The 12160-nt window shown below is 34.5% G+C and overlaps 2 protein-coding genes across 2 annotated transcripts in view; one reads left to right on the top strand and one right to left on the bottom strand.

Annotated features, from left to right (window-relative positions):
- LOC107041174 overlaps nt 1-8726 on the top strand; it is a 28938-nt gene extending 20212 nt beyond the window's left edge. Inside the window, exons 10-15 of the mRNA XM_015261604.1 lie at nt 3428-3591; nt 4692-4827; nt 5761-5960; nt 6613-7053; nt 7708-7965; nt 8482-8726. Of these exons, the coding sequence (XP_015117090.1) occupies nt 3428-3591; nt 4692-4827; nt 5761-5960; nt 6613-7053; nt 7708-7965; nt 8482-8617 (1335 nt within the window). The 3' untranslated portion in view covers nt 8618-8726. The remainder of the gene's footprint in view (nt 1-3427; nt 3592-4691; nt 4828-5760; nt 5961-6612; nt 7054-7707; nt 7966-8481) is intronic.
- A 155-nt stretch (nt 8727-8881) lies between these two features.
- LOC107041173 (40S ribosomal protein S3a) lies at nt 8882-12076 on the bottom strand. Its single transcript, XM_015261603.2, has 4 exons — nt 11969-12076; nt 11173-11276; nt 10075-10397; nt 8882-9213 (listed from the first exon to the last, which is right to left on the bottom strand). The coding sequence occupies exons 1-4, from the start codon at nt 12028-12030 to the stop codon at nt 8902-8904; spliced, it is 801 nt and encodes a 266-aa protein (XP_015117089.1). The 5' UTR covers nt 12031-12076; the 3' UTR covers nt 8882-8901.
- Between the last annotated feature and the right edge of the window lie 84 nt (nt 12077-12160).

Here is a 12160-nt window from a genome sequence, read left to right as displayed (position 1 = left end):
AGTGTTGAGATGTTGATTTTTCTAATAATTCAAGGATTGATTGGCCTGCGGTCATTAAATGAAACATCAAATCAATTAAGATGTGCATACTTGTCAAGTATGCACATCATCTTTAATTCAGTAGTGAAGTGGTAAATCGGTAGAAGTCGATTTTGACTATTGCCCAGTTTTCAATGAATATCTCAAAATCTAAGGGAAATAGAAAAATTGGTGTTATAACCTTTTTTGTAGAGCAAATTGAGAGCTATAAAAAAGGAAATTACGACAATTTCGCTATTTCCCTCAGCTTTCGAGATATTTATTGAAAACTGGCCAATAGTCAAAATCGACTTATACTGGTTTACCACTTCGCTACTGAATTGATTTGGTGTTTTATTTAATGACCGCAAGGCCAATCAATCCTTGAATTATTAATTTTACAACGGTTGATCACACAATTGGTTGACACACGTTGATTTTTCTTCTCACGAAAAAATTCTGTAGGGAATTCCAGAGAATTCGCTTGACTTCCAGTGAATTCTATTGGATTGCTATTGAACTTTCTATTAGTTTTGGCTGATTCTGCTGAAATGTTGAATAGAAAATATTCTGTAGAAAAAACTATTAGTTTTTCTATTTATCTAATTCTATTGAGATATTTTGTACAGAATTTCCTTGACTCAAATTTTCTAAGCGTCTTTCATTCTATTTTTCTTTTCTCTTCATCAAGAAAATTAAACAAAAGAACTTCGAATTTCTATAGAAAATATCTCAATCGAATTCTATTGACTTTTTCTACAAAAGATTTTCTATTGAACATTTCAATAGAATCAGCCAAAAACTAATAGAAAGCTTAATAGAAATCCAGTAGAATTGTCTCGTGAATTCGCTAGGTTTTTCTATTCAATATTATCGCTACTCATTCTGCATTATTATTATTGATATAAGAACCTAATTTATTGGAGTGTTACTGGAGATATTTTTATGTGGCCTCTGTAGATGTAGAACTGTAATAGTAGCATCGAGGAAATAAATTATTCTATTCTATTCCAAGAAATTTTACCTTCCGGAAAAGACGATTCTTGTCAATAATTTTTAATTTCTTCCTCGTCAAGAGAAAAAAAAATTCAATCAGCATTTTCTGAAAAAACTCAAAACAAGAAGAATTCGCTGAGGAAAAATTGACGGGGGAAAAACTTCCGGAAATTTTTCAACGAGTGAAAAACCTCGGCTGAGACTCATCGCCATTTTCTGATCAAATGACGCGACCGGCTGAGTTTGAAGACTGAAAACTGTCCGTTTTACCCACATCCCCGATTATTCCGTTTCGACGTGAATAATGAATTGTCGAGGACTTTTCCGGAATTATTCCGACCCCAGTATTTGTCATCTGACGTTACAAATTACACAGAACCGCAGCCTTCCATGAGATCAAGGATTTATTTTTTTTCTCCCAACGTCATCGGATCTAATGCCTGTCAGAGGTTGCAGTCATCAATTTCTCGTTAGCCCCCAGTTCTTAATCGACTTTTGATACCGAGAACTTCCTGACAAGAACTACATTCGATAAATATTGTTCAAAGGCTAGATGAATAACAAAAAAATACCAGGAAATAAACTATCGCCTGACTATCATTCAGTTTTCCGTGAATATCTCGGAATCTAAGGCTGATATCAAAATTTTTGTTAGAACCTTTTTCATAGAGAAAATTGAGAGCTGCAAAAAAGGTAATAGTGAAAATTTCCCTATCTCTTGTAGATTCGGAGATGTTCCTCGAAAACTCAGCTGAGAGCCAAGTCCACAGGAATCGACTTATCGCTCCGTCTCTGATCTCTCTACTGCAACCGCAGCGATGATCGCGTGCTGTAAAATCCAATCGAAGCGAGATTATTTTCCCCCGAAACGAGGGAAAATGTCAATCCCCAATTGCGAATTGATTTCAATTTTAATCGAGCGAAATAGAAATATGTTAAAACTCCGCACACGTGTGCATTGCAAAACATCCGGCTGACATTCACAATCAGTATGATTACCCACTCAAACTTTCCCCGATACATCATTCTCTCGTGAATTTCGAGTTAAATGTTTGATTCGGAGATTAATCAGTGGAGTGGAGGGTTTGGGGAAATGTCGCTTGATGAATTTTTATGGCTGGTGATAGGATGACCCTAACTACTGCGGAGTTATGCAATCCGGCGAGATTTCCGATTTTCCGGGAGTGATCTATTGGTGATTGAGAGATAATTATTCATTATCTTTGAGGATTCAAGCAGCAATAATATTATTTTCAGTAATATTTTCTCTGAAAGTACATATCTATTTTCACTGGCCAGTTTTCAATGAATATTTTAGAATCTAAGAGAGATAGCAAATTTTTTGTCTGAACCTTTTTTATAGCCCTGAATTTGCTCTATAAAACAAGTTCTTACGAAAATTTCGCTATCTGCCTTAGATTCGGAGATATTCCACGAAAACTTGGATAAAATCGTTTAAAAAAAAAATGTTCGTGTTGTGTGGGGCTTTGCGCTTTCAATAATGCTTTGTACTACTCTGCACTGCTTTGTAGGCTTCGATGGGCGTTTCCCTGGAGCCTTTAATAAATAAATGGTTAAATAAGCGCTAAGTCGACTGAAATAATCATAACGGGATAATCTGGAAGGATAAAATAAAACATTGAAAAATTATTAAAATTATTATTGGGAGTACTGACGAGAATAGTAATTTTGCATTCAGTAGAATGGAAAATTATTAAGAAGTTTTGACGGCAGATTTTGTCAGTGGATTCATTGAAAAGAAAATGAAACAGCAAAATCCAAAGTCCAAAGGGAGACCCAGAGGGGGAAAAAGGAAATGTGATTAAACTTCAATCGAATGAAAAAAGAAGTGTGATCGGACTAATCTAATCAATTGAATTATAAGACGAATAGAATATTATTATTCTCATCAATATTCCCAATAATAAAAAAATAGTATGTTTTGTCAATAGGTCCAAAGGCGAGGGCTACAATCATGTGAGCTAGAAAAGTTTTTTTAGGCCGTATGTGGAATGGTATCGTTTGTCATTCCGCGCTTCGCGCTCGTAATTCGCTGCCTCACGGCCGTGATGACGAAAAATAATAGAAAAAAATTGATAAAAACAATTTTTTTTGCTTGAATCGCGTCAAATAGGCGTTTTTCGATTGTTTCATTTTGCTCCACCCATAATTGACACATATTGTCTCACGCAAAAGATATCGAGGGCACGCTCGAGAGAATGTGAGAGTATCCAGTAGTTATACTAAATGCCTCCACTTAACACAGAAACCCGAGCTCGTGACTGGAGATTTCAATGAAGATATCGCAAAATCTCAAAACACGGTGCATGCACATTCCCATTATCTAACGATTTAATTTATTGCGACACTCGTGTCATCGTATAAATGAATTTATGGGGATTTGATGTTCCAGCTATTCGAGAAAGTGAAGAATTTGCGGGGTCTGCCGGCCCTTCACAAGTCCGTCTGCGTCGTTAATGGGGATGTATCGTTACCAGGATTGGGATTGTCGCCCGAGGATAGACAAATGCTTTGCGAGAAGATCAGCATTGTTTACCATGGGGCAGCTACTGTGAGGTAATTTCTGGCATTTTAAAATGCGTCTGCTGTAGTTGAAATGAAAAATTTTCCTTTGTTTGTCATTTTTTCTAAATTAAAGAAATGAAGAAATAATTGAATTGTTATTTTTCTGCGGAAATTCCGGGAGCTAAATCTTCTAAATTGTTTTCAAACGTGTGAAAATTTTATTGAATTGCTTTTGGAATTCTGGAAGAATTCTCAAGCATGAATGTGATAGTTTTTCCTTAAAAATTGAAATTCACCGACATTTTCCCATAAAATAGCCATTTGAAATTCCAGAAAATTTTGAACAACTCAAATATAATTCTTATAAAATTTCTGAATTCAGTCGAATTCTCCAGCCAATTCACTGACTATTATATTGTGCCGTTTTGAAATTACCGTGAGGTAATTTCGGGCAATTTGAAATGCATCAATTGCAGTTGAAATGAAAAAACAAATCCTTTGTTTTTTATTTTTTTCGAATTACAGAAATGAAGAAATAATTGAATTTTTATGTTTCTGTGGAAATTTCTGGAAATAAATCTGCTAAATTGTTTTCAAACGTGTGAAAATTTTATTGAATTGCTTTTGGAATTCTAGAAGAATTCTCAATCATGAATTTTACATTTTTTTTTTTATCAAAATTTGCCGCCATTTTCCCATAAAATATACTTTTAAAACTTTTTTAGAACTCAAAAACAATCCTCATAAACCTCCAACAGAAATTCATCAGAATTTTCCATGAAATTCCCCGACTATTCTATTGAGCTCTTGAATTAAAACTTGTAAAAAACCGAAAAAAAAATCTGCAATTCGAACTCTGCATAAAAAAATGCTAGAATAAACTTGATACGGTCGCATCCGGAAACGTGGTATCAAGTAAAAACTGCAGTGCAAACACTTGTTATCAACTCGGTGTATTGAAATCAAAGCGAACTCCTTTCTCCTATAACTGCTGGTGTTGCATTTTATTCCCATGTGACTGGTAATATTTTACACGAAATTATTGCGCCCCCCGTGGAGGTAATAACATCGCATGATTCTCCAAACTCCCTGACCCCTCCTCCACCCCTCCCAAATTCTTTATTCACAGAATTATGTAACAATTGTTACAGATTCGACGAGCGTCTGAAGCGTGCTGTATTGCTGAATACACGTGGTACCAAACAAATGCTCGAATTGGCCAAAGAAATGAAACACTTGGAGCTATTTGCTCACATCAGTACAGCTTATTGTCACTTGGAGGAGAAAGTATGTACATGGGACTATTAATAACCATCAGTGACCCGTTTTGTAAACTTAACAATTGCAAAATGCAGCGTTGAATAGGGAATTGAGAGGGGACTAATGTCAGAGATGTTAAGGGGAGATCACGAGTGAAATTTCAAAATCGGAGAGGCTTTATTTATCGCGCTGATGAGTTTACTACTTCTGATTTAATGTAAAAAAATGAAAAACAATTAGGGGGTGATTTTTTGGTTGATGGAGACTTCGAATGTGTCCTCATGAGGCAATTCTCAATCGATTGACTTGAAATTTCGTTTACAAATACAGAATACATGCATAAATATTCATTTATTCATTTTTTGTTTTTTTTTTCTCGAAATCACAGATTTTTTTCATTTTTTATTTTTATTTTTCAATTAATGTTTACTATTCTTAATTTACTTGTTCTGCCGTGGATATATATCTCAGTATGTTTTGAATGCTATTATTGGGTTCAGCTGTTGGATTCGTGTTTCAATAAATAAATAAATATAAATCTTTCAGTTTTTCTCATTATATTCTGAATAAATCATTCGAAAAATCTGAAAAACTCCTACTTCAATGATTTATAATGTAGTTGAATATTACGATTTTTTCAAATCTTCACTTTAGCAAATTTGAGGAAAATTTTAAAACAAAAGTTATATTGCAAATTTGAGCAAAAACTTGAAACAAAAAAAATGTTCAGTTATGTTTGTGTACATATTATGCGTTTATGAATTAAAATTTGAGTCAATGGGCTGAGAATTACGTTGTAAGGACATTTTTCATGATTTTATTCCCCTAGTCTCTTCCTGATCAATAAAAAAATTAAAAACACAATTTTTTCCCGTTCTTTTATATTAAAACAGAAGTCGTAAACTCATCAGTAAAAATTTCAGTGAGTCCCCCCTTAAAGGAAATTTATTCTTTCTGCAGGTGCTCCAGGAGAAGCCGTACCCTCCGCCAGCGGATCCCCACAAGATAATCAAGTGCGTGGAGTGGATGGAGGACGACGTCGTCGAGGCTATGACCGATAAAATTCTGGGGAAATTGCCAAACACTTATGCTTTCACGAAAGCATTGTCCGAGGGACTTGTGGAGGAGGTCATGGCCGATATTCCAGCCATAATTCTTCGGTAATTGAGTTTTGCGTGTCATTTTCTGTGATGAAATCTTTATTTTTAAGCATGATGAAAAATGGAGAAGTAACAGCCGATTGGAAAAAACTGCATTCATCATTCTGACATTTTTAATCGGCTACAACTTAAAAAATTGATGTAAAATATTTTTTTTATTCAAACTTATGCAACATTTCCCTGAATTTCACAACAGATGTTGATTTTTCAATATAATTTATCATACTGAGTTATTCTCTGCTGTTCTTTCTCGGATTTTATTACAAAAAACATTTCAAAAATAAGGGAAAACGTTTGAAAATGAAATTTACCATTGAGGAAATTTCAAAATAATGATTTACGCAGAAAAATTTCAATCTCTTTTTCCTAAATAAAATAAATTATAATAAAATGAATTATTCAATTGCAGCCCAAGTTGATTTTTCGATATATTTATCGTACTAAAAATTTAAAAAAAATAAAAAAATAAAAAAAATTATCATACTGAATTATTGTTTGCTGATTTTTCTTGGATTTTATTACGAAAAACATTTTAAAAATAACGGAAAACGCTTGAGAATGAAATTTTCCACTGAGAAAATTTCGAAATAATGATTTACGCACAAAAATCTAAATCTCTTTTTCCTCAATAAAATAAATGATTCGGTTGCAGCCCAAGTATCATAATACCAGTGTGGAAGGAGCCCCTTCCCGGCTGGACAGACAATATAAACGGACCAACAGGCCTCCTAATTGGTGCAGGAAAAGGCGTAATAAGAACCATGTACTGCGACGAGCGTGGTTACGCCGACTACCTTCCTGTTGACATAGCAGTCAATGCCATACTCGGTGTATCATGGAACTTCATACACACCAAAGACCAGAGGAGAGTTTACAATTTAACGAGTAGCCACGAGTTCAAAGTCTCCTGGAGGGAGATTATTGAGCGTGGTCGTAAAATAACGGAAAAGGTTCCGCTGAATGGTGTTGTTTGGTATCCAGGTGGTAGCATGAAGAAATCACGCTTTATTCACAATATATGCGTTTTATTTTTCCACATGATACCGGCTTATTTCATCGATACTCTGATATTTCTAGCTGGTCATAAACCCATGTAAGTTGCATTCATCAGGGGATATTGCCAACATCAGACCGGGGAAAGGCTATTTGGAGTGTTCTGCCTTTAAAAAAAAATAGCGAATTCGATAGAAAATTCTATTGGATTTCGATATTTCGATTTAAAAATCAGTAATTTCATTTTTCTACCCAATTATATCCAGTGAGAAATTTGCTATGAGAATTTCTCTAAGTTTCTTCCACTCTATTTCTGTTTTTTATTAAAATAATTATTAAAAAAGTAAACAAAAACACTTGAAAAATTTGAACTGAAGGATTTCTATGGAAAATGTCTCAATAGAATAAGTTATGCAGAAAAATCGAATGCTATTGATTTTTTTTCTATAGAATATTTCATTGAGCATTTCTTTATCACTTCAAATAATTCATGTTCTCAAGACGTATGGAAAAAAATGAATAGAAAAACCTATTTTATTAGAATTCAACAAATTTCAATAATATTCTTTTGAATTGCAATAGAAATTTAATAAAATTCATGACCGAAAGCACTGGGTTCCTCTACTATTTTTTTAAATCTGAATAATGAACTTGAAAGACGATTTTATCAATTCATCATTCATCTCCTCCTGTAGAATAGAATCTAATCATCAACACGACTTGACTCTGCACTGTCATCTCATTTTTTATTCAGCATGTGCCGAGTACATCGAAGAATCAACAAGGGCTTCGAGGTGTTCGAGTACTACGCCAACAATCAATGGGACTTTGAAAACCACAGCATCGAGGTTGTTAGGGATAATTTCAATGAAAGAGAGCGCAAGAGTTACCAGCTCAACGGGGATGACATGGATTTGGATGCCTACTTCGAGGCCTGCATCAGAGCTGCACGAATTTACATCCTCAATGAGCCTCCCGAGACGCTACCTGCGGCTCGGAGGCATATGCGAGTGTAAGTAGCCCATCTCCCATTTTTAATTCGCTTCATAATTTGTGGGACACACGGAAAATTCACGTGACAAAATTGTGAAATGATGCAGATTATTTTTTACTTCGAATTAATCTGCATTATTTCATGGATTTTTTATTTCGATAAATCATGAAATAATGCAGATCAATATTTTATTATAATTTAATAATGAAAATCCATAAAATCTCATTTATGATTGAATAAGACAGATCAATACTTCATCATTCATTTGAAATAAAAAAGCAAGCATCTTATATTTACCATCCAGCAACAAAAAAAATAATGAAAAACCTCAATCAATTTCTGACTTGAGTATTCGCTAATAACCTAGGAATCAAATAATAATAGGAAAATTTTCCTGAAGAAGTGTTTTGCATAGCAAGATATTACAAAAAAATCCTCAACAGAATGTTTTCATTCCCTTCTTCTCAGAAAAAAATGAAGGAGATTGATTGATCGTTTTACGACTTCACTAATGAACCTGTACATTTTTCCCAGGATGTACTGGGTGGACGTTTTCACGAAGATAATGGTCTTCGTCCTTCTGATCTACACCCTGTGCAGCTGGAGCGACAGCTTCAGAGCATTCCTCATCGGTGGCTGGACAGTCGTTGCCAACGCCATCGACGTTTGAAGTTACAAAAACATGTAGCACATTTCCTCTCTATTTTCTACTATATACTGTAATTTTTGTTATCAGTACCGACTCATTGTAATTAAAATAAAGTGAATGGATACATGAATTCATTTGCATCATGGTTATTCGATTTTTCCCACTCCAATGAGAATATATTTATTTTTAAAATAACTTGTGAAAATTCGTGAGGCATTTAAATGAGAAACTTCTTTTTTTTTTGTCAAACGCAAGTGGTTTTTATTTTTATTTACTTTTTCTCTTTTCAACGTTGGTCAATGGTGTTAAACTGACTCTTGTACTGGTGGTTCATAGCCTTCGGGTCTGTCTACTTTGGAGCCAGCCTCACCAGGCTCACCACTCTTGCCACCTCCATCACCGTGCAACTCGAGGAGTTTACTCAGCTCGAAACGGGGCTTCTTCAGTACCTTCACCTTGCGGATGTAGACGTCGTGGAGGGGGTAGATACCCTGGCATGCCTTCTCAATGTCCTTGGCGATGGCGTCGGGGAGGAGTTTGCTGACGACACCCTTCAGGTCACTCTTGGCGATGTCGTCGGTGATCGTGGAGACCATCTTCCTTCTGATGTTACGGACCTGGTGGATTAAGCTTTCGGTTAATCAGAGATGTTGATAAAATGGGAAAATAAGTGGATAATTAACATGTTTCTTAAAGTTTAGTTAAATACTCTGGAGATGTATTTTTGGAGAGATCTTTTAGTAGAATTGAATGAGAATAAAAGGTTTTTTACCATTTTTTCAGTATGTTCAGAAATATGCAGCAAAAACTGAACTATGAGTGGAATTTTATTATGGAGTTGACATTAAAAAATCTGAAGAAAAAATTTAAAATCTATTTTTTAATAACGTTCATAAAATGAGGGAAAAACTTCAGATTTTGAAGATTACATTTTTTATAAATAAACTATAAAAAATATAGATTTTCTACCTAAAAATCATTCTTGTAACTCTTGAGAAAATTCTCAATCTTCAGAATTTTATTCAAAATCAATTTCATTTAGCAAAAAATTTAACTTTGCAAAACAATGTTCATTATTTATTCATAAAATGTTTTTTTAAGAGAAATCTTCTGCTAATTTCATTTTCACTCAATTTAGTTGACCAATTTTAATATTAAACACTTTAAATTAAATTAATTACGAAACTGGGATATTTCTAATTCGATTTCAACATCAATTCCATCTAAAAAATACCTCGAAATCTAAAGAATTTCTCCGGTTAATGATATTCACAAAAAATATTCTTTCTGAATGACTTGGAAATGTACTGTCGCTCCACAATATATCACCTTTTCATGAAATAATTCGAGAAGGCGTGGTAAGATGTGCGCTTTGATATATGCAACTCAGTTTAATATTCCTAAAATTGTGATTTAAAAATATCAAAGAATATGAATTGCACTGGAGTTTCAACGCGAATAATTTCGAATGGATTTACCTGGGAATGTTGGGCGTAGCACGTTTTCCTGGTGCTAAGCTGATCCTTGTTGGTGAAACCAATGCAGAATACTCTGAGGAGGTACCCATCAGTGGTTTTGACATCGACATTAGCCTCGATGAGTGTCTGCCACTTCTTGACCATTGAACGAAGTTTGTCAGTGGTCAGGTCCATGCCATGGAAATTGGTGAGGACTGAGCGGTTCTGCACGTCCTCAGCAATGAGCCTGAATTTACGGAAGGACCTCTCAGCATCGTGATCGTTCTGGAGGTCAGCCAGGGACACCTCGAATACACGTCCCTTCAGACCCTCAGAGGCAATCTCTAAAAGTTAACAATTTTTTTATCAAACTCTCTTCATTAGGACTTAATGACATCAGAGATTGACATTAAAAAAATTGCCATTATTCATGTTTTATTATCCCAACAATGGTGAATAAAAAAATTAATTGTGATTTCTTTTGCAATCGGTAATTGAAAGAAACTCTTTTTTCATTATCGTCTCAATGAAACAAATGGTCCATTAGGACCATTAAATCAACTGAAATTAATTATATATTGCTGTTAAATTAAATTGTCCATTCTTTCTTTGATTTGGATCGTCCCAATGAAATCTGGATTATTTTCATTCTCTCACATTTATTTTATATGCAACGTTTTTTAATGCAATTCTTCATCGACAGCTGAATGGAAATATATCAGATTTAATTACTAATCATCATAATAATGAAAAATATCCAATTATAATTAGCAAGTGATTAATAAAGTGAAAGTTTTGAATGTAATTACTCATTGATGATGTAATGAAAAATAGTTTCTTCTTATTATCCACATGTATTTAGACATAAAAATTACCAAGAATAATATTATTGCTAATCTCAAATCAAGTGTAAAAATTCAACAAAGAAACGCGGAAATGGCTAATGGAATTAATAATAATTATTAATGTTTCAACGGTGAATTCAGTCGTTACCCTAGTCATAGTAACGCTGTGGTACCTAATTGAATTTATCTCGCAACTATAAACGTCACAGAAACGATGTGCCTAGTTTCTGTGAAGCTGGAGTTGCCTCGTTATTCAATAATAAGTTTGACTTACTGGTCCCCTGGGTCCTGTTTACGAGGGTCTTGCCCACCTGGCGGGTGGTGAACATGGACGGTGCTTTGACATCGTACCAATCCTTACGGGTGAAAGGATCAACACTGCAAAAATAATAAAAATACGTTAATTAATTTTTTTTCACTGTATTTTTATTCATTTCATATGATACAATTGAAGAGAAAAAACGAGACAATTCATGCTCAAGAATTCTCATAGGAAAAATTCCAACACAAAATAAAATAATCCACAGAATAAAATTTAAAAAATCATGCTCAAGAATTTTTATACAAAAAACCTCAAGATAATGAGTCACATAGAAAAATCAACATTTATAAACGAATGTCTATCAAAAAATACTCCCCAAAGCTGCGTAATTTTCGGTAAAACAGTTCCAAGAAAATTGTCTCATTTTTTAAATAAAATTCTAATAAAACTCCAATAAAATTTCTCAGAGAAAGATCTAGGTATTTCAATCAAATGTTTTCATACGTGCATAACCTCAAATACTTCAACAACAATCTTTCACCCACCAACAATGAAATTGCCCCTCAAAATGGAACAATCAAACAATTATTAACGAATCATAACGCCAATTATCTAAATGAGAGCATGAAACCCCTGAAATCACGAAAATCCTGGTGACTGACGGCATGTCGACCTGTCGGTGGACAGGACGGGCCCTCCCGTAATCCACTTTCATCGCAAACATCACAAATATTAAATTCCCGAAGTGAACATTTTCCATCGCGCAATTAAATCCTGAACATGCCAGTAGTAATATTAATTCACTTACATCTTCTTTTTAACTCCCTTTTTGCCACCTTTCGAGAGCCCCTTATTTTTCCCCACCGCCATGATTAAGTTTACACACGGAAAGAGGTTCACTTCAGCCCAAAACGGAAGTGCCTGAATCACTGGTGCCCAGACTCGCCGGTAGGCGACGAATTACTGGAATTTGATTGGTGGGCGAAACGGAAATCCCCCA

This window comes from Diachasma alloeum, unplaced genomic scaffold, assembly GCF_001412515.2.
Source record: "Diachasma alloeum isolate Michigan unplaced genomic scaffold, Dall2.0 Dall_scaffold_00358, whole genome shotgun sequence".
NCBI classification, from domain to species: Eukaryota; Metazoa; Arthropoda; class Insecta; order Hymenoptera; family Braconidae; genus Diachasma; species Diachasma alloeum.
This window is presented reverse-complemented; position numbering and strand designations above follow the sequence as displayed.